The 25726-nt window shown below is 41.5% G+C and overlaps 3 protein-coding genes across 3 annotated transcripts; 1 reads left to right on the plus strand and 2 right to left on the minus strand.

The window, feature by feature from the left end:
- Positions 1 to 409: 409 nt before the first annotated feature.
- Positions 410 to 4328, minus strand: LOC118409528 (ankyrin repeat and LEM domain-containing protein 2-like). Its single transcript, XM_035810613.1, has 2 exons — positions 4203 to 4328; positions 410 to 3499 (listed from the first exon to the last, which is right to left on the minus strand). Exon 2 carries the CDS (start codon positions 3436 to 3438, stop codon positions 928 to 930), a length of 2511 nt encoding a protein of 836 aa, XP_035666506.1. The 5' UTR covers positions 3439 to 3499; positions 4203 to 4328; the 3' UTR covers positions 410 to 927.
- LOC118409527 (lon protease homolog 2, peroxisomal-like) lies at positions 4240 to 25323 on the plus strand. Its single transcript, XM_035810612.1, has 24 exons — positions 4240 to 4424; positions 5335 to 5425; positions 5950 to 6148; positions 6611 to 6717; positions 7025 to 7108; positions 7472 to 7540; positions 7942 to 8120; positions 8920 to 8971; positions 9287 to 9333; positions 9481 to 9555; positions 10370 to 10555; positions 11113 to 11260; positions 11854 to 11933; positions 12328 to 12502; positions 12819 to 12876; positions 13360 to 13496; positions 14136 to 14261; positions 18843 to 18900; positions 19418 to 19510; positions 20066 to 20127; positions 22222 to 22358; positions 23298 to 23364; positions 24210 to 24320; positions 24887 to 25323. The coding sequence occupies exons 1-24, from the start codon at positions 4315 to 4317 to the stop codon at positions 24995 to 24997; spliced, it is 2562 nt and encodes an 853-aa protein (XP_035666505.1). The 5' UTR covers positions 4240 to 4314; the 3' UTR covers positions 24998 to 25323.
- On the minus strand, positions 15674 to 18070 carry LOC118409529 (fatty acid-binding protein 2, liver-like). Its single transcript, XM_035810615.1, has 4 exons — positions 17958 to 18070; positions 17150 to 17322; positions 16426 to 16539; positions 15674 to 15950 (listed from the first exon to the last, which is right to left on the minus strand). Exons 1-4 carry the CDS (start codon positions 18040 to 18042, stop codon positions 15900 to 15902), a joined length of 423 nt encoding a protein of 140 aa, XP_035666508.1. The 5' UTR covers positions 18043 to 18070; the 3' UTR covers positions 15674 to 15899.
- Positions 25324 to 25726: the final 403 nt, after the last annotated feature.

Genomic DNA, 25726 nt, shown 5'->3' on the forward strand with positions numbered 1-25726 from the left:
AGCCATGAAAATCTGTTATTCAGCCCATTCAAACGTTTTCAATACGTGCAAACATTTGATACTACACGACTCAACACTATAGACGACCACTTTATTGATATCATGTGCATACGAAAATCCATTCTTATATCATATATGATGCTTAAAATATACTGCATAATACCGACGCCACAAAAGAATTACTGCACATCCACTGTAACACTTTATCATATCATATAGTAATAATTTCATCCAATAAACAATGGTAAAAGCACAGAACTGCATGTAATAGAAAAGGAACAAATTGAATGTATATAATGTATACTAATGTAAAATATGTATAAAATGTATAGTAATGTATATGTACTGCAATGCAACTGCTACAGAAGTTTAAAATGCTTTTAAATCAAGGAATGTAACATATTGTAATGACACAAACAACTACCTTTAGAATTACATTAACAGTTATCACATATCAAGAAGTAAAGATCCCATACAAAGCCTAGTTGTGGCCGTCCTAACTTGCCTGTGCTGCACTGACTTGTGGTTTAAAATCTTCCGATAAATATGTTGTTGATAATTCTAGGACTTTGTAAATGGTGATGGATGAACTGTGCAGAGATGTTTGGTTGTAACTGGAATTTTACATGTAACATATTTAGACATAACAATTACAAACTTGTATCAGGGGCTTTTCTTTATGTACATCTATTTGCAAGAAATATTTCCAAACACTGCAATCTGATCAGTATCTGGCCTAAAATTCAGTAAGCAATCTAATCCAAATATGGAAATAGATATTGAGAATGCAAATATATTCATTCATCCTACACTAAAATATATGTTCTCTTGGTCTCTCTCTCTCTAGCAAAATTCAAAGACACTTATACAGCTCCTTACGCCACATTTTAGAGTGCCATTTCTTACTAATTTTGCTATCTACATAGATTACATCCACTGATAAATAATGTCAGTCAGTTTAGGCTCCGGCTCTCCTCTGAACAACTCTTGCTTAAGGTCATCGTTGTCCGAGTCTGCTGTATCCCTGTGGCCCTGGCGTGGCTGTGAGCCTGTCATAATACTGGGAGCTGCTAGAGGGCTCCTGGTGCTGAAGGTGTGTCTCCTCTGTCTGTGGAGTCCAGCTGGGCTAGGCCAACTCTGCCTCGCCTGCTCTGTGTATGATGTGATCACGCACCTCCATCTCACTATGTTAGGATACTTCTCTGTCGGGATGGCGACACCCTGTAGAGCATGGAACACGTCCAAGTCTAGTTTAGTTGGCCTGTCCCCATCTATGAAAAAGGGTTTTGGTGGTCCACCTTTTCTACAAGGGGTGCACATGTCTATACTGCTGGCACCCTTTATCTTAGTGCTTCCCTTTTCACTGCTTGGTGATCCTTGTTTTGGGCTTCTGAGAGCGAGTTTTGCAAAAAAGGTCGACAAGTTCACGTCCGGTTCGTCCGTGTTTGTTGCGTCGGTCGCCTCTCCTAGGCTCTCCCTCCAGGATAGGTACGAGTCTATATCTGAACTGCTACTATCTTTCAGCAAAGGAGAGAATGGGTTTGTCTTTATCTTGTCCATAATGATGGCATCTCTGTCTGCAACATCCAACTCTTCTTCTGTGTCAGCTCCGGCTATTTCTCTGGGTGAACTCTTGTCAACTGTAACTTTGGTGTCGGATGTGGGGGTGAACAGGGTGTCTTCATCTGATTCGTCATCCTGGAGATAGTACGCTGCCATGGAGATGGAATTACATTCCGGAGGAGTGACATTGACCTTGGACTCCCTGCAAGGAGTTGCTGTACATATGTCTGGAGGGGAGGGCTTGGGAACAGATTTTGAGTTTTCGTATTCAGAACACTTGTTTCTCGTTGCGAAGTACTCCTCGAGTTTGCTCAGGCCCTCGTCCGTTGCTAGATCCAAGTTTGTCTTTAAGAAGTCCCACTTCTCCTTCCACGGGATGTGAAGGTCGTGCGCAAGGTCGCGCCCGATCCTCTCCAGGCCCCTGTCGTTGTCCCCCCTCCTGATGTTGTGGACGTGCAGGTAGTCGGGACTGTGGGGGGGAGTCTTCCACTTCTGGTGGAACCTGGCAGCCTCTGCCGGAGACATGGGCCCCGCCACAGCCGCCACTCTCATGGTCGGACTGGCAGGGTTTGCGGAAACGGCACCTCTGGGAGGGGTGACGGCAACGGGGCTGCCCTGGGAATGCCGCAGGGGCCGTACGGGGCTACCGCTCTGGTCAGGTGACCACGGTTCTCCAACCAACGGCTGCAGACAGTTGTCTTCTGCACGGAAAAGGGGCACGAAGTACGATTCTTCCAGTAGCTTCCTGATTTGCTGTGCTCGTTTTGAATCCGGTCCATCCGGACATCTACTGCAGATGATGTCCCTCGCTGTCTGGTCGTATCTGTTCTTGATAGTCTTGTCCAAAGACGGGTGAGCGACCAGAGCACGGACCACGTCCACATGCCCAAACTTGCAGGCAAAGTGGAGGGGAGTTTCACAATTCCCCTTGTCTGGGGTGTTCAAGTACAAGTCCACAAGGAACTTCTGCCTTCTCGCCTCTGTAGCAGGATCATCCCCCGGATACATCAGCTGAAGGAACTCACGATCCTGTAGGATGTCCAGCACCAAGTCACACATGTTGGGCAGATTGGCTTTGGCTGCGACGTGTAAAGCGCTCCACCTAGAGCCCTCCTGAAGTATTACAGGAGTGTCCCCTGAACTGATGAGAAACCTCGGGTTGGTCCAGACGGTCTCCGTGAACGTCAACTTGTCCCCTTGCTCTATACTCTTCCTCAGACGGTTCAGCTCAGGCACCTTGGGGGCCTTGAAATTGTTGGCCCTCTCTCCCTTTGTGGCTTCAGCATCTGCTTCAGGTTTCACCACTGGCACCGGCGGTGTCTTCTGTAATGAGAAGTCGGTAGCATCCTTCCTGTTTTTAAAAGCCTTGAAACGCGCCCCTTTGATCTTCTTCAGGGTCGTCAATGCCTCCGACCTCTTGGTGTACACGTGAGGTTGATCAGGGTCAAGGCCGTTTGCGTGAGCGGCCAATGATATGTCGCTAGGGGGCAGGGAGACAGCATAGTACGTGGTTTCTCCCTCTACCTCCTCTTCTACCTGTGCTTGCGATCCGTCTTCCCCTCCCCTGTCATTGCTACTGCTGCTTCCATTAGAAATACCACTTGATACTGCTGTTTGTGACGACGGTGTCACATTGGTGCTGTTTGTCACAGTACTTTCACTACTACTAACACTCCCCGCATCTTGACTAGAGTCTGGGACGTCCTCTCCTGAGTGCTCGGGGTTGTTTTTACTGTACAGCGCCTGAGCCAGCCGTTTTTCAAACAGGAGACGCGTGGTGGAGGTAATTGGTCCCATGGGCTGGCCTTCCTCCTTCATCTTCTGCCGAAGCTCAGCAATACTCAGCTTGTGTAGATCCTCTAGTATGGCCTCCATTCCCGTGGGTAGTCACAGTGTACTGCTTTAATGCATGCCAATGCCAAGCCTCGCCACACTTCTGTAAGATAAAAATATACAGCTTTTTAAGTCTTAGCCAGGCATGCGTCCAGGCGTCATTTGGACGCTTTTTTTTAAATTTAGAAATTACAAGAAATTGGACGCACTAGATGCCCCTACACTGGGAAGTAGATCCTCTGACAAGCATGAAACTTTGATTGATCAGGGATACCACTAGGTCATTTGTGGACACATTAAAGTTATTAAACCTAGGACCTCTGGGTTCTGGTCCAAACACCCTGCAGTTACAGTTACACCATGTAAGACATGGCATGACCTAAGTGCTTTTGATCATTCTCAAATCCACTGTCCAACTTCACTTTCACTGATCTTGACCCCTCCCCCTTCCATTCATTCAAATTTTAATACAATATTCATGACATTACTTATCTATACAGTTAATTGGTCCAAAATCTGTACCTCTACCATGTTCACAAATCATATACGACTGAAATTCCACTCGTGGCTACTTGTGCATGCAAATACCGTACCGCCCCCCTCCCCACCTTGCATGCCGGGCGCCAAAACATATTGAATCGATCGCTATCTTCTTCTTGGAAGACGTGTTTCTGAGTTTCCAGACCGTGACATTTTCAACCACTTCTACAGTTCCCATCTAAACGATCTTCCTAAACATTCTCAGTCTAACGTTATCTCTTTAAATCTGTTACAAACTTTAAAGAGAACATTTTAGAAACACAAACCTGCAACCGCCGGTTGCGCCCTGTCTCGCCGGAAGTCAGTGCACGTTTCCAGACAGCTTCCGGGTGAAAGGTCACGGAAGTTTCGCGAGGGTTGACCTTTGTACCTTCCAACATGGCGCCCAGGTCGGTCAGGATTCCGAGTCGGCTGCCGATTTTGGTGGTTTCTGGCGGCGTCTTGCTGCCAGGGTCCTCCATGAGGATACCTGTCCATGCTCCGAGAAAGTAGGTATCATTCTGAATGGTTGTCACGTTGTTTGGACGCACAAAACGTCTGTTATACTCATTTTTCTACCTAAGAAATTTTGTTGTGTGTTTACGCAAGTTGGTTTACGTAAGTATAGTGAGCTATTTACATAGGTTTTGGCGTGTGAAATGGCTGTATTTCAGAGAAAATTATGATCGCATATCTTTGTGTGATAAACAGATAAATAATACTATTCAGTGTACACTCAAACGTGCACTTGATATGAAACAAACATCAACTTTAAGTCCAATTCAGTGTACACGAATAATCAAATTGTGTTACATCATACACCTATTCATGTATTTACAATTACAAGTTGTCAAATCACCTTAACAATTGAACATTGCAAAAGATTTTCTGTGTGTTTCGTCTTCGTTTTGACATGTTTTACTTAAAGATAATATTGATTCAGCTCGCATTTGATTTAGTCAATCATGAAAATGTTGTGTAACTGTGGCAAAGTTCACCTGTCTTTTTGAAGCCACAGTTAGTAAGGTCACTGAACTGCCTGCATATGGTGACCGTGTGCCGTAGCTGGCAGCACTTTGTGCTCAGACCCAAGAAGTCTGGGTTTGAAACCTGCCATGTTACTGATATTGTGCCCTTGGGAAAGGCAGTATACACAACTTTCCTTGCTTCACTTAGGTGAAAATGAGTACTATAGCTTCGGCTAGAGCCTTCCCTCCGATAGGACATAAAATGGAGGTCCTGTGTTTGGGGAGAGCCACACCAAGAGTAGGGGTCCTTCCCAGTGGGAATGGATCATTCAATTTAGGTACCTTGTGTACGTGCCATAATGATCAACAAACAGAAGAAGAAGTACACAAAGTCATTGACCTAAAATGCATTTTGTGGCATCTATAAATCTGACTGTTTCTGTCTCTGTAGCATGCAGCTGGTGAAGAACCATGTGATGAAGAGGAACAGTCTCAGCAGCATCATTATAGGTGTGGCAACAACCACCAGCAAGGACCCACAGGTAGGGTTGTAATATTCTGCTTATTGTATTTTTTTTTGTATATATACAAAACAGTTTTAAAGTTGCCTATACATGTAATGGCACTGCTCACTCTTTATCATGATGTGATGGCTGGGTCTTCACTTCTGAAGATCGGTGGTGAGTTGTACTCCTTTGCAGGCACTCATAGGGCTGTGCAGGCCAACCCTTGATCTGCACATCCTCCTGTACATGTAGATGTAAGTTGGGTGCAGGAAGCCCTGTGTGGGTCACAGCAGCCTCTTTATGTGTTTAACTGTATAGAACAGTTCTGGAGCTACTATTCCTGCTTAAATTTACCTTTCAGATAATGCAATGATTCTCTATTTTATCAATGTTAAGTGCAGAATTCACCAAATTTTCCTTCTCGATTTTTCAGCAGCAAATACAACATAACCAGTAATAATTTTCACTCTTTTTCTTAGGTGTTGCCCTTGTTGTGCAATTACTTGATAACTTGATATGCTAATTCTAATGGTGTGTCTGCTTTTTTACGATTATCACAGACAGAGGACCTTGCAGCCCTCCATGAGATAGGCACTGCAGCTGTGGTCGCCCAGGTGACCGGTACCAACTGGCCCAAACCGGCCTATACCCTGCTGGTGACAGGTCTGTGCCGGTTCAAAGTGGTTGACTTTGTTCAGGAGATGCCGTATCCCATTGCACATGTTACCCAGCTGGACAAGCTGCCTGGAGATCTTACTGGTAATTTGATGATGCAGAATGATTTCAATGTGGGCCGTACAATTTTTGTGCATATCTTTCGAAAATGATCATTGTATCTTAGATGACTTTACACTCTGACTCACTCAACATGCTCTGTCAAAGGCAGATTTGTGACAAGAGACACTGTTTATTCCCATGATATTTCCTCATTTCAAGTGTACATGTAACATGTATAAGGCCATCTTGTGTTCATTACATGGATGACATCATTGGAAATCCCAAAACTGATGCGAGCTAGGAAGAAAAAAAGTCTGGCAAAGTTTTCATTATCAACTTTTTTTTTGGAAATAGACAAAAATTGATGCACATGTCATCCATATATTAAAGCAACATGGTCTAATGTCCATTTATGCCTGATCATTTATGCCTGATTATGCCTGATTTGTATTCAAAAGCTTTCTTGAGTAACTCTCAGATGATAATTATATATGCTTCCCACAGATGTGAGTGATGAAGAGTTAGCCACACTGCTGGACACGTTTAAGGAGAAGGCCCATGTTCTGGTGGACATGTTGGACATCACTGTACCTGTTGTGGCAAAACTCAAGGTTAGTGGTGTTACTGTTAAATTAGCGTTTAAACATTATAGTAGAGCTACAGTCACATGATACTTGTGCCTTTATGGACAGCTGTTTTGCAGAAAATGCCATTCAGAACTATTTCAAATTTGTTCCAATGTTGCATATTATTTCAAGCATAAAGGTCAGATGACACATCAAGGACTGATTCTGATGGCTGTCACAATGGTTTGCCAGATTCTTGGATCCTGATGGTAAGATTTCCTTCATTCTATTATGTGTAGGCTTTTCAAAGCTATTAAGATTGTTATATTGTTTACTTGACAATTTCTTGCAGAAAATGCTGGACAGTCTTCCATCTCAGCATCTGCCTGATGTTTTTGCCTCGATTGTGAAAGCTTCATATAAGGAGAAATTACAGGTGAGTAATATGCACCCTTGGTGAATAATAATGCAGCTAAGTATTTCCTATATCCCGTATCTCGATCTAGGGGCAAAAAAAAAACACGATTAACCCCTAAAAGCACCAAAATCCATCAATAGTTTCATCACCTATGTAAGTCACTAAATAACATATTGATAGTACACATCCAAGTGCTTTATTCCACCAGAGTTTTGGTTACCATTTGTCACCTTTTTGCAGCTCAGGGCATTTCTGACTGTTTCACATCGAAATTAACATTTGGGACCGCATCTGTGAGCTGCAGGTAACCTTTATGTTTGAACTCTAGGAGATAGAGCCAGCTAGCTATTATTTCTCATATGAAATTGTGTTGGATGTCAGGTTCTGGATGCAGTGGACCTGAGGGAACGGTTTGAGAAGACTCTCCCACTTCTCATCAGGCAGATTGAGGTAATGCATTGTAACCTACATCATCTGGATCCATGCAAGGATCACTCATAACTTGAAAGTTGATTTGTGTTGGTAGAATTCGAAGTCACTTTGAATCAGAGTTAACTTCCAAAACCAAAACATCTATGTGGGGCACCATAGACTCTCTTCAACTTATGATCCACTGCTCATTGCATCACATGTTCTATCAGCATTACGTGAAGCGGTAGGATAGCAGAGGTGGTGAATTACTCATTCCTTGACAAAGACTGAAATTGATCATTTAAAAGATTTGGTTAAGTCCAATTATTTTAGTGTTACACTCTGATTCAGAAGAATCAGACATGTGGTTGAATTCCGTTGTGTGTGTACACATGATGTCATGAACACATCATAATTGTCACACCTTTTGACACCCACAGGGTTTGAGACTTCTTCAGAATTCCAAGGAACAGGGAAACAAGAAGAACAAGAAAAGACCTGACGTCCGCATTGTGGTGAAGCCCCCTGGGGAGGGGGGCAAGCGATCCATCAGGATAGTGGGCGACCAGGATGATGATGGGGAGGTGGATGAGATTGCTGAGCTGGAGAACAAAATCAAGTAATATCATAATGCTGTTTATGTCATGGCTCACCATTCTCACCCTGATGCCTCACCGCAATAATATTCAATACTGGTGTTTCAGGCCAGGTGATAAATTGCTATATCCAAAGAGCTTTTCTCCTTGCTACTGTAATTCACTTTGTCTTCTCAGTACCAAACTTTCAAGGTCTGAGAAAATTTAACTTATTCTCGGAACTAAATGTTCACTGTTGCGGCAAGTGCACATAGAAAATGGCTGTGAATCATTTGTTATCAGTAATGATAAGTTCACGTTACAGTCGTCACCGTGAAAACCGTGAACATAACAGTACATTGAAAAAATCAGGAATTACAGTATATCACATGGGGTTCTACTTGTACACATCAAATTGATCGAAATGCACTTTGAATGGGAAGAGTGTGACACAGTCAAAAATTTTGAGTGCCGGGTTGTAATGTTCTAATTGTTGATGTTGCAATTTTTGTTCACAGACACCAAATTTTCTCAACTTCTGGCACATTAATTGGCTTTGAAATGTGTGTTTTCTCGGGTGGATATGATTATGACATGAATAAAATACAACACAGTTTCAGCCCTCACATTGACGGATCACTCTCTGGCCTCTGGTCGTCGGGCAATCCTGCCCATGGCTGGGCTGATACCTTGTGTGATACAGAATACGCTGTGCTGTATTCTATATTTCTGACATACGTATAATAAAATGTATATGGACTTCAATAGGCATATTAGAATTTACAGTGCTCCCTTGTTTAAGTAGAGTACATTTGTATGATTATCTTTCCTGTTTTCCTGTAGACAAGCCAACCTTCCAGCCCAAGCTCTGAAAGTTGCTACCAGAGAGTTAAAGGTAAGTAGATATCCAGAAATAATTCTTTTACTGTGATGATATTTCCATTAATCATGCAGTGCAGCCTTCTGTATTAGCTAGATTATATATACTCCGTACATGTATTTGCAAATTAAAGGATATGATATCATTGAACTCAAGAAAACAATCTATAATTGTCAACTCATACATAATAATGCACATGCAGGCCTATATGAGAAATCAAAGAACTGAAAGAAACTGAATGAGAGATTGTTAGATTTTTATAATCTCAGACATGCCTTTAGCCAATTCATAATAGCTGTATAAGACAAACTTTTCATTCCCCAAATCCAGCGACTGAAGAAGATGCCAGCAGCTATGCCGGACCATGCTGTCATCAGGTCTGTTCACTTTGTCTGGATCTGGTCAAACTTTTTGTCATCTTAGTAGTAACTCAGAGTAGCAACAAGTACTTAGTGTTGAGTGACACTTTCTATCTGTAGAATTTTGCTCAAAGTTTTGACATTACTGGTTATTCCCTTCTATAGGAACTACCTTGAGTTGATGGCCGAGCTGCCGTGGTCCAAGAGCAGTCCTTACCAGCTGGACATCACACATGCCAGGTACATCAAACTTGATCATGTTGTCATTTAAGCTGTGGTTGCCATTTTTGGAGTAGTTACATACAAGCAGGCTACGTAGAGAATAATGTAATTGTTAAGACAAGACATGGCTAGGCCATGCCTCTTGTAACGGTTTGAATTGATAAATATTTTGCAAACACCGTCATCATCTTAAGGAAATGGTAGGGTGTTTGGCCCAGACCCAAAAGGTCCTGGGTTTGAATCCCCTGACATGTCTTGTTAATGTTTGCTGTTAGGAAAGGCACTTGACAAGCTTTCCTTACTTCACTAAGGTGAAAGTTAACTACAGTTAGAGATGTCACTTAGATACTTCCCATATGTTTGAGGAGGGCCGTACCTCAAGTACATAAAAGAACCCACCACACTTATCAAAAAGAGTAGGGGTTGTTTCTGGTGAAAAATCTGTCCCAATATGCCCTTCAGTACAAACCTGGTGTGTTGCGCGATGAAGCAGTTTACCAAGTACTGTAAATGCAGAAATGTTCGCGGTGGATTAATGTTCACGGTTTTTGCAGCGGCTGCTTCACTGCGAATTTAAATCCACGGCGAATATTTTTCCATAACAGTAAGAGATTACAGTGCATGGTGCTACGTACACCGCGAAATTAAAACCACCGCGAAAAGTCCCTTTTCCCGCTACCGCAAAATTAAATCCCCGCAAACTTAAATGCATTTACAGTATGCAATACAAACAAACAATGTACACTTGTACTTGTATAGATCATACCTCAAATGCTGAATATCATTTGTCTAAATAATATATTAAGTAGATGCCAACTGATTTCATATTCAGGGAAGACCTCGATGCTGACCATTACGGACTGGACAAGCTGAAGCAGCGAGTTATGGAGTACCTGGCCGTCCGACAGCTCAAGAACAACCTGAGGGGGCCCATACTCTGCTTTGTCGGACCCCCGGGGGTGGGGAAGACCAGTGTGGGCAGGTCCATTGCCCAGATTCTCGGAAGGGAGTTCCACAGGTCAGGAGGTCATTCTGGGGAAGTCTTTGCTGAAGGATTGTGTTGATTTTGAAGTGTTATCTACAAACTGGTATCTGTTATCTGAATGTGTGCATTTACATAATGATTATATGTTGATTCGATTATGTATGGATGACATCTCCTGGAAACCCCAAAACTAATGCAATCATGCGAATAAAAGAAAAGAGTTTGACAAAAAAAGCTACCTTCATCTCATTTTTAGAGGGTCAATGAGGTTGAACAAATGTCATGACACAGAGTGTTCCAAACAATAGATTCTTCATTGTTGTTCTTTCACGTCTTCTTCCTTGACTTTTGAATTGACTTTGGCATACCATAACAATAGTATCAGTTTTCTTGTATGTTTCTGCAAGTTTTGACATATACTTGCTCATTTTATGCAATTTACAGTAAGCTTAAGCTTGAAAACTATATCTTTATTTGGAAACATTTAAAATTGTTGTCCATATGATTGAATCAACATGCCTAACTTAGAAAAAATGTCTCAAGGAGCCAACCTAATGCTGACAGTATCCATGATTGTTCACATCCTACAGGATTTCCTTAGGAGGCGTGGTGGACTCCTCGGACATCCGGGGTCACCGGAGGACATACATCGGCAGCATGCCTGGGCGTGTCATCCAGGGGCTGAGGACTGTGGGCACCAACAACCCGCTCTTCTTACTGGACGAGGTGGACAAACTGGTATGTTTACTATTTTATATCACGTATCATGTCTGTTGACTAGTAAAGTGGGGTCATGTGCCGGCATAACTGCAGAGTTTTTGGCCCAGGACACAAAAGTCCAGGGTTTGAATCCTATCATGCTCAAACCTGCTCTTGGGAAAGGCACTTAACAAGAGTTCCCTCGCTCCACTCATTTGCCCCTTAACAAAGTACCTTATTTGTTGGTGAGGTTAAAAGCAGTGGAAGGAGAGGGTTGGAATCTGCCTCACAATACCATGCCCTAGACACTGTGGACAACAACCCACTACCCCCAAGTCTTGAAAATTCAGGTTACAGAAAAACATGTTGGGAACATTTTTTTGTCTGTAATGTCTTCCATGATACAATTTATGACAGTTCATGCCCTGATGTCCCATACAAGTTTGCCTGCCAAGTTACATGTAGATGGGGATTCAGACATCTTTTGGATTCCTTTTTTGTCTGAAACTAAGGATGTTATATAACGTCCTTGCTGAAATGTCTTCCATGATACAGTTTGTCAAATTGTAACTGATGTCTAACTGCGTAAGAAGGTGAATTCTAAGATCTGCTTCCTTTGTATTTATCTATAGGGCAGGAGCCTGCAGGGAGACCCAGCATCAGCACTCCTGGAGGTGCTGGATCCTGAACAGAACGCCCACTTCACAGATCAGTATCCTTTTCATGTCAAACTTATAGAGTAGTAAGAGTACTCTACTAGTACAGCATTGTACCACATTTGTAGTGAGTCAAGAGCTGATTTTTATATAATCATGTGGTGTCAGTGTGTTTAAACCATACCTTTGGCACTTATCGCTTGGCTATGTAACAAAATTAAAGCTTGTTCCTCCTCATTGTTTCACTGATCATCATCATCAGTATTTATGCAGATTTGGCCTTCATTCTGCAACAGATACAGGGATGACTGATACCTCTTTCTTACAGAACTGTTTATTGCATTTGAATTCTGTTTCTGCCCCATGCATGAATTCCTGATCCAGAAAGATGATATTATAATAGTCAATCACAATGAAAATGTAACCTAATATCCCTAACCAAACCCCCAGCTACCTGAACGTGCCCTTTGACCTGTCACAGGTCATCTTCATAGCGACCGCCAACACCACGGCCACCATCCCGCCCGCTCTCCTGGACAGGATGGAGGTCATCTCTGTCCCGGGGTACACTCAGGAGGAGAAGCACCACATAGCAACCAGGCATCTCGTTCCCAAGCAACTCAAGGTCGGAACAGCTTTTGGTTTAATACCAAACGTTATCATAAATGTTATCATACACCAGAGTTGGAACAGCTTTTTCAAGGATATCTTTTTGAAAAGTTGGTTGTTGAATATGATAGATCCTGCTTGTAAATAGAAACCTTGCTATGACGAGTTTGATGTATATATACATAAAATAGTTTGCCTTCACTTCGCTCACTCAGTGGTTTTATTTGTTGGTTATAGCAAATGACCAGATTTATGGCACCGTGTACATCTTGAGGTGAGTGGTTAACTCATAATATGATGGTTAAATATGCTGAATTACTTTCCCCACTCAGGAGCATGGTCTGACTGGTGAACAATTGCAGTTCTCTGAGGAAGGTCTTAAAACCATCAGTAAGCTGTTTTGGTTAAATTTACTCAACTTGCTATGAATATGTTAATGTAAACTTGGTATGAAATTGAATGATCTGCATAATCACTAGTAGAGCCGGGAATGTCTTGAAATGTGAAAGTTTTTGACACTGATTATTTAATCATATATATATATTTTTCTGGACCTTTTCTGTAAGAATGTCCTTAAGGTTGTATAATGACTTTGCAAGGTCCTTTGGGGGAAGACTTCTAATTGTCTTATACATCATTCTGATAATGTCTGTCAGATGTCTGAAGATAAATGTTCAATGTCTATTTAACATTTCTAAAACACACATGTATTGAGCTCTACATTCAAGTGAATGCATTTTCTACTGCTGTACAGGGTCTTGTCCTCTGTAAGAATGGTGATAATGTCACAATCATGGTTTTTGGTACTAGTATGTAGTTATATTAGTTTAGAATACCCTTTCTGACGACTGTGATTTCTTTGGGACATTCCAGTTGGCAGGTACACCCGTGAGGCAGGTGTGCGGACCCTGGAGAGGAGACTCGGTGCCGTGTGCAGAGCCGTGGCCGTCAAAGTGGCAGAAGGGCTTCCAAAACCCAAACAACATGCTGCCGAAAACAAAGAAGTACCAGTAAGTGTAGAATAATATAAACCTGCTCTCCAATGAGATCCCTTCACTGTCACTGACAAAAGATAATGGATGTTATCTGAAATGTTTGACCATTTCCAAAATCATGTCCAGCTGCCTGCTTTTTGGCATATCTTATACCTGGATGTCTAACCTTCATCGACATACCAGTAAGTCCATTCTTACAATGTACCTCATTATGTGGATTTTATTTTGTTGACATCTGGATCCAATTCTGGGCACTTGTACTGTTTGTGATGACAGTAGTACAGTAATGTTTGCTTGTACTTCAGACAGTTGCAATTGGCACTGCATCTTTTCCTCAAAATAGGTACACAATGCATATGAAAGAAAGACTTTAAAAGTTCACACACTCATCTTTATTGTCACTGAAAAGGAGAGATAAATTTTGGGTTATTCCCAGTAAAAAGGACATTCAGCATCTTTCTTTTTTCCATCCAAAGCTGTGATTTCCAAAAAAACTTTTCCTTACTGCAATTGGCACTTAAAAGGAGAGACAGATTTTGGGCTATTTCTTGTAAAAAGGACATTCAGCATCATTTTGATCTCCATCACCATATCCCGCTTTGATTAATGCCTTTTCCTGGCAACTCCTGATGCCGTTTGTGATTCTATGTACAGAGTAAAGAAGAAGACAAGACAGAGGAGGTCCATGCTGCAGATGAGGACATCAAGGTTCCCCATGTGGACCACCCTCCCAACCTGCCTATTGTCATTGATGACCATGCTGTCAAGGATATACTGGGGGTAAGTCAGGACTACAATGTAGGTGTTTACAAATTGCATCAGCCAATAGTGGGTGTATTCACAACAACTTGCATCGCATAGTGTAAAGGCTGATATATTCTTATGTCCTGCCCTTTGGAATGCATTTGAAACTAGAGTTCGGGGACCTCATACCTCCATGAAATATTTATTGCTTTTTTGTGGATGGTATGTATGTTTATAGTCGGTTGTATTTGAGAGTAATGGTTGTATAATATAAATGTTATGGGAAAGTAGACTAGTGGTGTATTTATTTAATGACACCAAGGATAACGTCCTTGATGACACAGAGGATGTCCATCTGATTAGTAATTATCAAAATGTGACACTTGTTTGTGTAATGTGCGTTTAAGAGGTCGACGGCATATGGTAGCGTGGTGTTCCTTAAGCTTGATGTTTGGCATTTAAATTGTCTAAGGTTGTCAGCATTATTGAGGTTCGACTATGTGCCTCAGAGCTGTGTGGTGGGAGGAAGTTGGGAAACTCAGAAAGAAGAAGGGATGTGGCCAACTTTAGTCAGATGGTGATTTGATTTTCCACCAATATGTCATAACATCAGCTGTTCACACGGTACAAAAACGAGATGCACACTTTCCTCTGATAGCCCTACATCAACTGTAAGATGAATACTTGGCGCCAACCCCGTCTGCTAAAAAACAATTAAGTACCATTGGCTACGAAAGAGACAACTAACAACTGTCCCTTATCGTAACAAAATCAGAACATCTGTATCGCCCATAAAACTTCTGACACCCAACCCAGATGAGAGGACCTAATGGCATTTTAATCACCATGTCACTCAAATCAGCAGTACAGTACACATGTATGTGAGACATCCATACCTGTTAAGCATTATTGTTAAATGTACCTCAACTTCTTAGAATTATACTTACGCTTCACATCTCCATGATATCCTAAGCAGACATAAATAAAACTAATTATCATATTTAAAAAACTCGGGGTTCCCCAAACAGCTGTCACCTCACCATCTGCTTGGAGCTAAGCCCATTAACAAACACATAAAGCACGATGCCTGTACCAATATATCTCAAATATAGGGGTGATTTCTGATATTATTACATCGATTATAACGACAGATACGGCTCCCAAAATCTCATCGATTCGAGCTGTCATCACACCCCACCAACACAACAAGTATGAAACCAATCCATCCAGCCGTTCTTGAGTAATCATCTACACAGACAGAGACACATAACAGAAAATATAACCTCCATTCCATGACATTTCATGGAGGTAATTAGTTCCCTCAATACACTCATTTGAAAATGAGACGATCAACCTTCAGTTTAGGGATGTCCCTCAGATAGGACGTGAGATGGAGGTCCTGTGTTTGAGGAGAGCCAAATCTCCACCACTTAGAAATACCTACACTTAATCAAAAAGAGTAGGGGACCATCTTAGTGTCAGTAGATCAGATAGATCTATTCTGGATATGCAGCTTGAAATCATTAGTACGCAGCTGATTATTGTTATGCCATAAGGAAATTTAACCAGTATCCAAACAACAAACAAACAGAACTTTTTGACTGTTGTGAAAACAACTGCAAAACACAAGTATCACTCAGAAAGAGCAGGTCACATTGTGAAGAGTTGGGATGTCTAACATCTCTTGGACTCAGACCAGCCTTCCAGGTCCCCCACTGTCATATCCTGTAGCAGGGATGACAAAACAAGAGTGCTGATTTATTAGTTGATTAAGCTGTTCAGCACTCACAGCCAGGGCTGCCTAACTTGCCTGTGGATATCGCAAAAGGCTAGCTGACACAGACAAAGACATATATTCACATGGACAGAGTGACAATCACACACACACACACTCGCTATGGCGAGGGTCAGAGGATTGAAGAATGAGGATTGTACTTGACAATGCAATCTATTCTGCTCAATGATCTTAAAGATTTTTAAGATTATTCATCCTTCCGGACTTCGCCTCTTTCCAACTTAGATCTCAATGTCTTTATTTTCAAGTCTGTTTCATGTTTCTTGAACAAAGCATGACGAACATACTACATTGTGGTGCGAATAGAACCTTAAGTAAGTCAGTTCGAAGCTACATGCTTTTGACAAGAATGATTTTGACACATCCTGGCTTATTTCTGGTGTTCTGAATTTGATTAAGTCTCACCAGGTGTAAGGTATTGTCGTCCAGGAAGCGACGAGAGTGTCGGAACACCAGCCCCATCCCATCATAGTCAGGGTACACTGACACCAGGCAGTCCCCTTCCTGGGTGTAGGTCACCTACACAAAATCAACAGTTTCTTGTGTAACTTGTTTATTTCCCTGAAAACTAGATAGCGCTCAAAGAGGATGATTCTCAGTTAAAGCAGCAAAACCTTTGCCACATATTTTACTCTTACTAGAATTTGCAGCCGCACTAGAATTCAAATGCTTGCAGTTTGCAAGAAAGTAGATAGATGGGTTGTATTTCACAAATCCACAAACACATCCTGGAATTCAAATACAGCTCTTTTCCAAATTGCAATCACCAGGTTTCTGCCTACTCTTCAAGCAGAGGTTCAGCTCTGGCTGTTTTTTACAAGTATTTAGGCATTTTTGCCAGGCTTTCTATTTTGTTCCGTTTTCTTCATGTCTGCTGACCAATGACGAAAATGGGACGGAATAGAAAGCCTGGCAAAAATGCCTTAAGAAACATGTAAAAAACAGCCAGAGCTGAACCTCTGCATAAAGAGCAATTTTTCCCCAAATCAGTATGAAATTCATCCTTAATTTTTTACCATCCCATTAGCAAAAGAAGGAATGCTGCTAAAACATTGTCTCCTTTGCCATATATAGAATAACTGTACATGATACGCCATTTCCAGATGAAGATGTTAGTTTTCCCACCCACCTTCCTTGTCTTGCCCAGTGCATCTTGCTCCATGCCCTCGACCCCGAGGGTGTAGGAGTTCTCCACTGTCTTCCCCATCACCTCCATCTTGGAGGAGAAGCTGTCCCCAGACACTGTCATCTGTAGAGGGTACTCTGCATCCAGGCTTTTCTTGGCTATGTCTTCAGGAACTCCTAGAAGTTGTTCATGTCAGTGACAATTTTCAGGACAGTACAGGGGACAGTAGTCTGTGAAACGCAAAGTCCGGCTCCTTCCCGTGGGCGCAGCAATGTAGGACAGGCTGTATTAAATCAGGCGGAGGGGGTTTGAGGAAAAGCCATTCATCAGAGGGCAATGACACAGACATAAGATCAATGTAACTGAGTTGGAGATTTGAAAAGTACATGACATTTTTTTTTTACATTTTTGTGGCATTTGGTGGAGACTACTGTATTACAGTACTGCATGTTTAACATGCTGGAAGACGAAATTAATTTTATTTCGCTTATTTCCTGTCCATTCTATGATCACAAAAACAAGGAGCTCTTTAAAGATGCCACAAAGTTCCACCTTTATTTCCCAAAAAAACTGCTCTTAAGCTTCTTAACATAACAAAACCCATTATTCACATTCACAAGCTTAGGTACCTTAATTGGTAGCAAAATTAGGAAATGTATGATGTTGATGGTCCTACTACTCAGCATATTTTCAAAACTAAACACCTATAGCTATGATGAATATGTAATCTGTTAGTTTAAATGTTAGATATATTTGCAGCTGTCAACCTTGTGCAAGGTAGTAATATAACGGCCAAGTAAGAAACACCCACCAAGTTTCCCCAGCAGCTGTATGTAGTTGTCTGAGGTCCTATTGACCTTCCAGGTTCCATTTGTCTTTCCTATGTCAAATGGCATCTTGAGGGGTATTCAGTACTTCTTGTGTAAGAAGTAGAGTTAGAGAACGTTGTCTATCTGATTCAGCACAGGTGTGATACGTGCAGGCTGTATCACAGCAGTGGTTTCACTGAAGCAAACAAAGTTGTCCTTAGTCCATTTATGGGCATAGGTGAATAATTCATCAGGTATAAATGGGCCCCTGTACAAGAGCCTGTTGCTGACAGGTACAAAGTCCTGCCTGGCTCGCTACCTTCAAAAATTCTGGGAAGGTCATTGACTTACATGTAGAGGTTATTTGCTTTGTCCAGATGTTTTACACACATGTACAACTGTATTTACTTTGTAATGGATGCTTTAATACATTGTAGTTTCCCATGCTCTATAATTGTCTTGTAGACCAATATAAGAAGAGTAGCTTTGAAAAGCAGAAAATGGCAACAACACCCAAACTGCCCAAACTTAAGTTTTAGCAGTCTGAGTAGAGTATAAATGTGGTGGAAAGTGTCATTACACAAGCAACAATGTACACAGAGGTTTTGTCCATTCTGTCCAAATGCGATTAAAGATAACCATCTCTTTTGGCCACACCAATCTTATTTGTTGTTTCTCAGACTTCTCGACCCTATTTTTCCCGATTTGAAACAAACACAAAAACTTTAATTTGCATCCTATATCTACATTACTCCATTTGTATCCATTTCTTTGAATGTAAAACTATGTAAAGATGTAGAAGGCCTTATGAAAGTTGCTATCCCTAAGTTGTGTCAATTAGGATTGTTGTTGTGTCATATTTATAAGTTCTGCCTGTGTTTCTGCAGCCCCCAGTGTTTGAACATGAAGTGTCCCAGAGGTTGAACCAGCCAGGAGTGGCAGTAGGTAAGGCAGTTCTCATATTTAGCCTGTATTGCTCTCAGACTGATAACAGGCAGTTTTCCACCATTTGTTACAATATAGTAGGCAGTTAGGTCATGTTGATTTGATTAAATGGATGACATCCATGTGTGCGTAAATTTTCATCCATACAAAGCAGCCATACAAAAACAGATGCCAGTCTTGTAGAATAAGAGAAAAAGATGTGAAAGAACAAAATTATAGTGAAGAAAATTATTGTGCAATTATTGTACCATACACTAGATGCATTACATGTAAGTCATTTGTTAAACATTTCTGACCACTAAGATGATAATGAAAAGCTACTTTTTGGCAACTTTTTTTTTGCACGCTCGCATCAGTTTTGGGGACCCAGATTAGAGGATGTCAGCCATATGATTGAATCATCATGACCTTACCAGTAACAAACTCAAGAGACACTAGACAAACCCTATATATGCACCAGTGGTACTGAAAATTTTTTTTGTGGCATTATTAACAAATTTCTTTTTGTTCCTTGCAGGCCTTGCCTGGACACCCATGGGAGGAGAGATCATGTTTGTGGAGGCCACCAGGATGGATGGAGATGGGCAGCTCACCCTCACAGGACAGCTGGGTTAGGGGCTTGTTTCATAGATTAGGTTAACTTGGTGCACATCTCCGTAACAAAACCTTGCTGCTTGGCCATATGGATCTAATTCCGTGGATCCGATGGCCTGAGTTCGATCCTATGGTGCCCCCTCCCCCCTCCCCCCGCTGAGCTGCATTTGTCATTTCAGGTGGTGAATTAAATCTGGTGGTTCCCTGTATAAGGGATCTTCGGGCATACCATAAGCCTCAAGTATCAAAACTCTGCACTTAAAAGAACTGAAACACACTTATCGAGCAGAGATGGCCCGTGTGCTTGACTATTACACGCAAGTCATAGTGAAGCCCCATTGTAAATCTAGCTTAGTCTGTTCTTCATCCTCAGTCTGGTGTTCGGCCACTTTACCTTTTTATTAGTTGCACATGTATACACTCTGGTATGGCGAATTTCAGAATGAGGATTAGATACCAAAATCACTATCCTGGCACTACAAAAGAGATTTTGATTCACCATCAGAACTGTTTTGTTTCGACTGTATGACAATGTTTAGTTTACACCTGAGTCTCCTCTCTCTCCCCACAGGTGATGTGATGAAGGAGTCAGCTCAACTGGCCATCAGCTGGCTTCGCAGTAATGCACTGGAGGTGAGGTCTATCTGTATCTATATAGCCGGTATAACCGCCCTTCGGCGTAACACACCAGCTTTGCAGGCACGCGGAGTGCAGCAGCAGCTGGTTATATTACACTGAATGATCCGTCACACCTAACTTCTGCACATCTATCTGCAAGCATTCTTTAAAACTATCCAGAAAAGATGCCCCTACTGTGCTTGGTGATAACAAGTTCCACTCTACGATAGTTCTGGGAAAATACGAATTTTTTAACACATCAATCCTAGCTTGGTAACTCTAGTACTTGAAGTCATGGCTGTTTCTTGTTCTTTTTTGAGCTGGTCTTCTCGTTCGTACGTCAGAATCTGCTCTGTTGACAAGGCACATGTACATACACAACACTATAAAGCTGGTATCTCACTGATTCAAAAGAATGCAAGAGTTTTACAAATTTTTGACAAATTTAATGTGGTACACACCATCCACACATGCACCATCCACACATGCACCATCCACACGCAAACACACCTGTCCTTGGTGCCGAACATCATCCATACATAAGCAAACACACCTCTCCTTAGTCACACACAGGTGAACACACCTGTCCTTGGTGCTGAACACCATCCATGCATAAGCAAACACACCTCTTACTAGTGCTGAACATCATTCACACACAGATACAGCACCTGTCCTTGGTGCTAAACACCATCCATACATAAGCAAACACACTTCTCACTTGTGCTGAACATCATTCACACACAGATACAGCATCTGTCCTTGGTGCTAAACACCATCCATACATAAGCAAACACACTTCTCACTTGTGCTGAACATCATTCACACACAGATACAGCATCTGTCCTTGGTGCTAAACACCATCCATACATAAGCAAACACACCTCTCCTTAGTCACACACAGGTGAACACACCTGTCCTTGGTGCTGAACACCATCCATGCATAAGCAAACACACCTCTTACTAGTGCTGAACATCATTCACACACAGATACAGCATCTGTCCTTGGTGCTAAACACCATCCATACATAAGCAAACACACTTCTCACTTGTGCTGAACATCATTCACACACAGATACAGCATCTGTCCTTGGTGCTAAACACCATCCATACATAAGCAAACACACTTCTCACTTGTGCTGAACATCATTCACACACAGATACAGCATCTGTCCTTGGTGCTAAACACCGTCCATACATAAGCAAACACACTTCTCACTTGTGCTGAACATCATTCACACACATATACAGCATCTGTCCTTGGTGCTAAACACCATCCATACATAAGCAAACACACTTCTCACTTGTGCTGAACATCATTCACACACAGATACAGCATCTGTCCTTGGTGCTAAACACCATCCATACATAAGCAAACACACTTCTCACTTGTGCTGAACATCATTCACACACAGATACAGCATCTGTCCTTGGTGCTGAACACCATCCACACACAGGCAAACACCTTTTGACGACAAAAAATTTTGAGAGCTTGAGAATTTTTGACAAATTTGTGACATTTTGCCTCTTGCAATTTTTGTAACCTTTGAGCAATTTTGCCATTTCAGGCAACAAATTGGCAACCAGTTTGCAACAAGTTGGCAAATGTCATTAGCAAATAGTCACCAACAGGCATGGCCCCTTCGAGATACCAATTAGGCAGCAGAACAAATTCAACATTTAGAATGACATGCTTCTTGGCAGTTTTTTCTGGTATTTTCATCATGCACTTCCTTCTTTTTTCACGATTCTATTTTGTACCTTTGGCACAGTATTTCATTTATCATGTCACTTAAACAGTGTCATTTCAGGCTGATGTCTTTTGCAAGGTCAAAAAGCTGAGTACATATTTGTCTTGAATGCAAACTGCGAGAAGAAAGTATGGGATTTGAAAGCTGTTTTCAGATTACAACTATGCACCATGAGACACTTTATATGCTAACCCTTACCCCAAGCCTAATAGCTAAGTTTAGGGCCTAAACCTAGCTATTAGGGTTGGGGTACTTTAGAGTTATGATTAAGGTTAGAGTTAAAGAAAGCATTCGATTTGAAAGCGGTTTTCAGATTACAAATTAAAGATCCACTTATTTTCTCCCCATGTGTCCATGCCAGTATGGGCTGGTGCAGAAGTCAGGGCAGGACCTGATGGAGAACACAGACGTCCACATCCACTTCCCTGCAGGGGCTATCGGGAAGGACGGGCCGTCAGCTGGGGTCACCATCGTCACAGTCCTGGCATCTCTCTTCAGGTACACTCTCTCTGTCCTGTCATGTTTTCTTCTTACCTTCAACCTCAGAAACTTTGGTTGTGAAAATTAGGTACCCATCTGGGTAATTAGGCTGTTTATGCTTGAGACTACCCCTGTAACAATTAGGACCCCCATTTTGAAAGACAAATGCAGCTTGCAATTGTACTAAGTTGTATACTTCACATTCATTTATCCTATAATCATGTTTGTGTAAAATAATGTACAAAAAGACTGTCAAGCAGTGCAATTCAGCCCTTCGGGCTGCAAGACCGCTTTTAATTTGTCATACTTGTTGAATAAACCAGTCTACTAGCTTCATCCAGGATGCCTTTCCTTGGATTCAAACCAGGGTCTCCCAGTTACAAACTAATTGAGGCCAGGAGCCAGGTCTATAGAGGGACCATGATATCAGGATGAGCACAACGCTAGACATGAACGTGTCATTCCTCACTTTTCTGCACTTATTTGGCTTTTTATATTAACCATGTACATGAATCTTTGTCAGTTGTGTTTAAGGGCATTAAGTTACCATTTGTGCAAAGTTATGAAAACCTATTTTGGGTAAAACACATTTATATTAGAAAAGAGCTATTTGGGTGCCTTGTGTTTCCATTTAGTATTTCACATGTCATGTATGTTCAAAACTATCTGGATATTATGAAAGGTACTGTAAATGCATTTAAGTTCGCGGAGATTTAATTTCGCGGTAGCAGGAAAATGGACTTTTCACGGTAGCACCATGTACTGTAGTCTCTTACCGTTATGGAAAAATGTTCACGGTGGTTTTAAATTCGCGGTGAAGCAGCCACCGAGAAAACCACGAACATTAATCCACCGCGAAAGTTTCTGCATTTACAGTATCATATGATGATTCCTCCATGATAGAACAGCCATTGCCGATGTGCTGCTGTATGTTGACGAGATTTTCTCTCCTTCTAGTGGCCATGTGGTGAGATCAGACACAGCCATGACAGGAGAGATCACTCTCAGGGGGGTGGTGCTTCCGGTGAGTACACACATCTCCGATATAAACATCAATCAATATAGAATATAACACATTGGATATCACCCAAGGTAACAGTTCAACGTAACTGTGGATAGGATTGCCTAGTAGCCATAGATCTGACCTGCGGGAAGTTATGGGGAACACGCCATCATGTATTTATGTCTTATGTCATACCTGGGACGTGAAAACGTTCGATACGGGTGTTCTGGACCGTGTGATAACTTCCGTATCACACAGGCTCGAAGTCTGTATCACACAGGCTTCCTTCGAGTAAATCGAACCATTTCGAGCGGGCCGAGTGCGGCACAGTTGGCAATTCGAATGTTTGATTCGGACGTTGGAACATTGCTGTTGTAACACATTTTGTCCGAGGACACCAAATTTGTTCAACTTGTGGCGCATTTTGCATCAAAACATGGGTTTTCTCAGTTGGGTATGACATAAATAAGATATAACACTGTGTATTTCGCATCAGCCTCGGTCCCAGCCCTTTGGCCGTCGGGCGACCCTTCCCGCGGTTGGGCTGGTACCTTGAGTGATACGGAATACACCGTGTTGTATTCTATATTCATCACGGGCCCAAGACATAAGTATAATTATGATACAGCAAAATATTCTATAAAGTACCGTGGTACAGATTACGTCTGTACCACTAAACATTTCCATTGTACCAATATTTTTTATATGTTTATTCTCAATGGTTTATCACACCTGTTGGTTCAGTTCTGTCACAGATAGACTACCTCCATGAAATGCTCATGATGCTGTGTGTTGTGGTACTTTTTTGAAGCTACGTTTTGTAAGACAGGGTTTGAGTCATCTATCTTCTTGACCATGTGCCATAGGTTGGAGGGATTAAGGAGAAGGTACTAGCTGCTCACCGTGCAGGGATCACACGGATCATCCTGCCCAAACGCAATGAGAAGGATCTACAGGACATCCCCAGTAATGTCAGGGTGGGTACAGAACATGCTGGAGAAGCGATCGTTAAGTGTAGAAATGCTTCTATTGCAGTAAGATATAAAGTAGTTCAGATGACATCTTCCAATAGTTTACATGAACCAGTAGTCCATGCCTCATGTAAATTTCTGACTTCCACTAGTCTTCAACTTTTGACCTTTATTATTTTTGACCTTGGAATGGCTATGACTTTTTAAAGTTTTGTACATTGATTTTGATTGGATGGACCAGATTCTGATTGCTGCACTGAACGTTTTCCACTTTTGTCTCCTGACCAAATGTTACATGTTTCATTTCTGTATAATTATTTGCAAATCGACTTTTATAACTTTAAGGGTCTAACAGTTGTCGTGAAATGAAAACAAGTGGTGACCAAATCCTGCTCCTAGAGGCCTGCTTGACTGACCAAGATATTAGGCAAACCTGTGTTGCGTCTTCCCAATCAATTGCAGGCTTCAACATAAATTCTGTGAACTATTGGCTGCACCAATTTTCAGAATATGAGATAAAACTTGATGTAGCAAACCCCCATGGTTAAGAAGTTTTCTGTTTGCCCCAACAGAAAGAGTTGACCTTCATCCTGGCCGACCAGTTGTGCGATGTTCTGAAAGCAGCCTTCGATGATGGCTTCCCGTCTTCCAAACAGGACCGCTCCATCTCCAGCAAGCTTTGACACAACAATCACAGCCTAGCGGATCCCAACACAAATCACTCTGCAATCTGTTTTTAGAGATTAACTCTCAGGCTATTCTGAAAAGTTGAAAGACTGTAGATTTTTTCTTCAACATGTGCCTTTTTTCTTGAAGTTTAATGCTATCTATCTTGAAATCTCCACGTCCTTTAATTTTAGATGTATCCTGACAACCTCTAAGATTTACATGGCCCTGATGCTAATCATTGACAAGTTGTTGTACAACTTAAGTGATTGTCTATTAGATAACATATGATCATGTGGTAACACCACAAACTTATCACAAAGTATGAATTACTAAATTCATTCAAGTGCTGTCTGTCACAATGCCTAGTTAAAGAAATATAGACGTTATATAAAATTATTGTACATAATGGTTTTCATATCAAGAAATAAGTAATGCATAATTACATAAATGTTTTCTGAGACACATAGAAGTACAATGTAAAAATGGAATTTATGCTGACTAGGTTCTAGTGTGATGATTTATGAAAGACAACAGTGTCAAGAAATGTTTTGAGAATTTTTATTCTTTACAGTACACAATATTCAAACAGGATTGTTTCATATCCAGGACTGAGCATAGGATTTTTTGCTATTCATCAACAATTCATTCATAGACTCATGACACATTGTCAAGAAATTTCCCCGATTTGCATATATATTCACACAGTTGTGAACTAATATAATGATGATGTTATATTTAAGATC

Source organism: Branchiostoma floridae, chromosome 2, assembly GCF_000003815.2.
Source record: "Branchiostoma floridae strain S238N-H82 chromosome 2, Bfl_VNyyK, whole genome shotgun sequence".
NCBI classification, from domain to species: Eukaryota; Metazoa; Chordata; class Leptocardii; order Amphioxiformes; family Branchiostomatidae; genus Branchiostoma; species Branchiostoma floridae.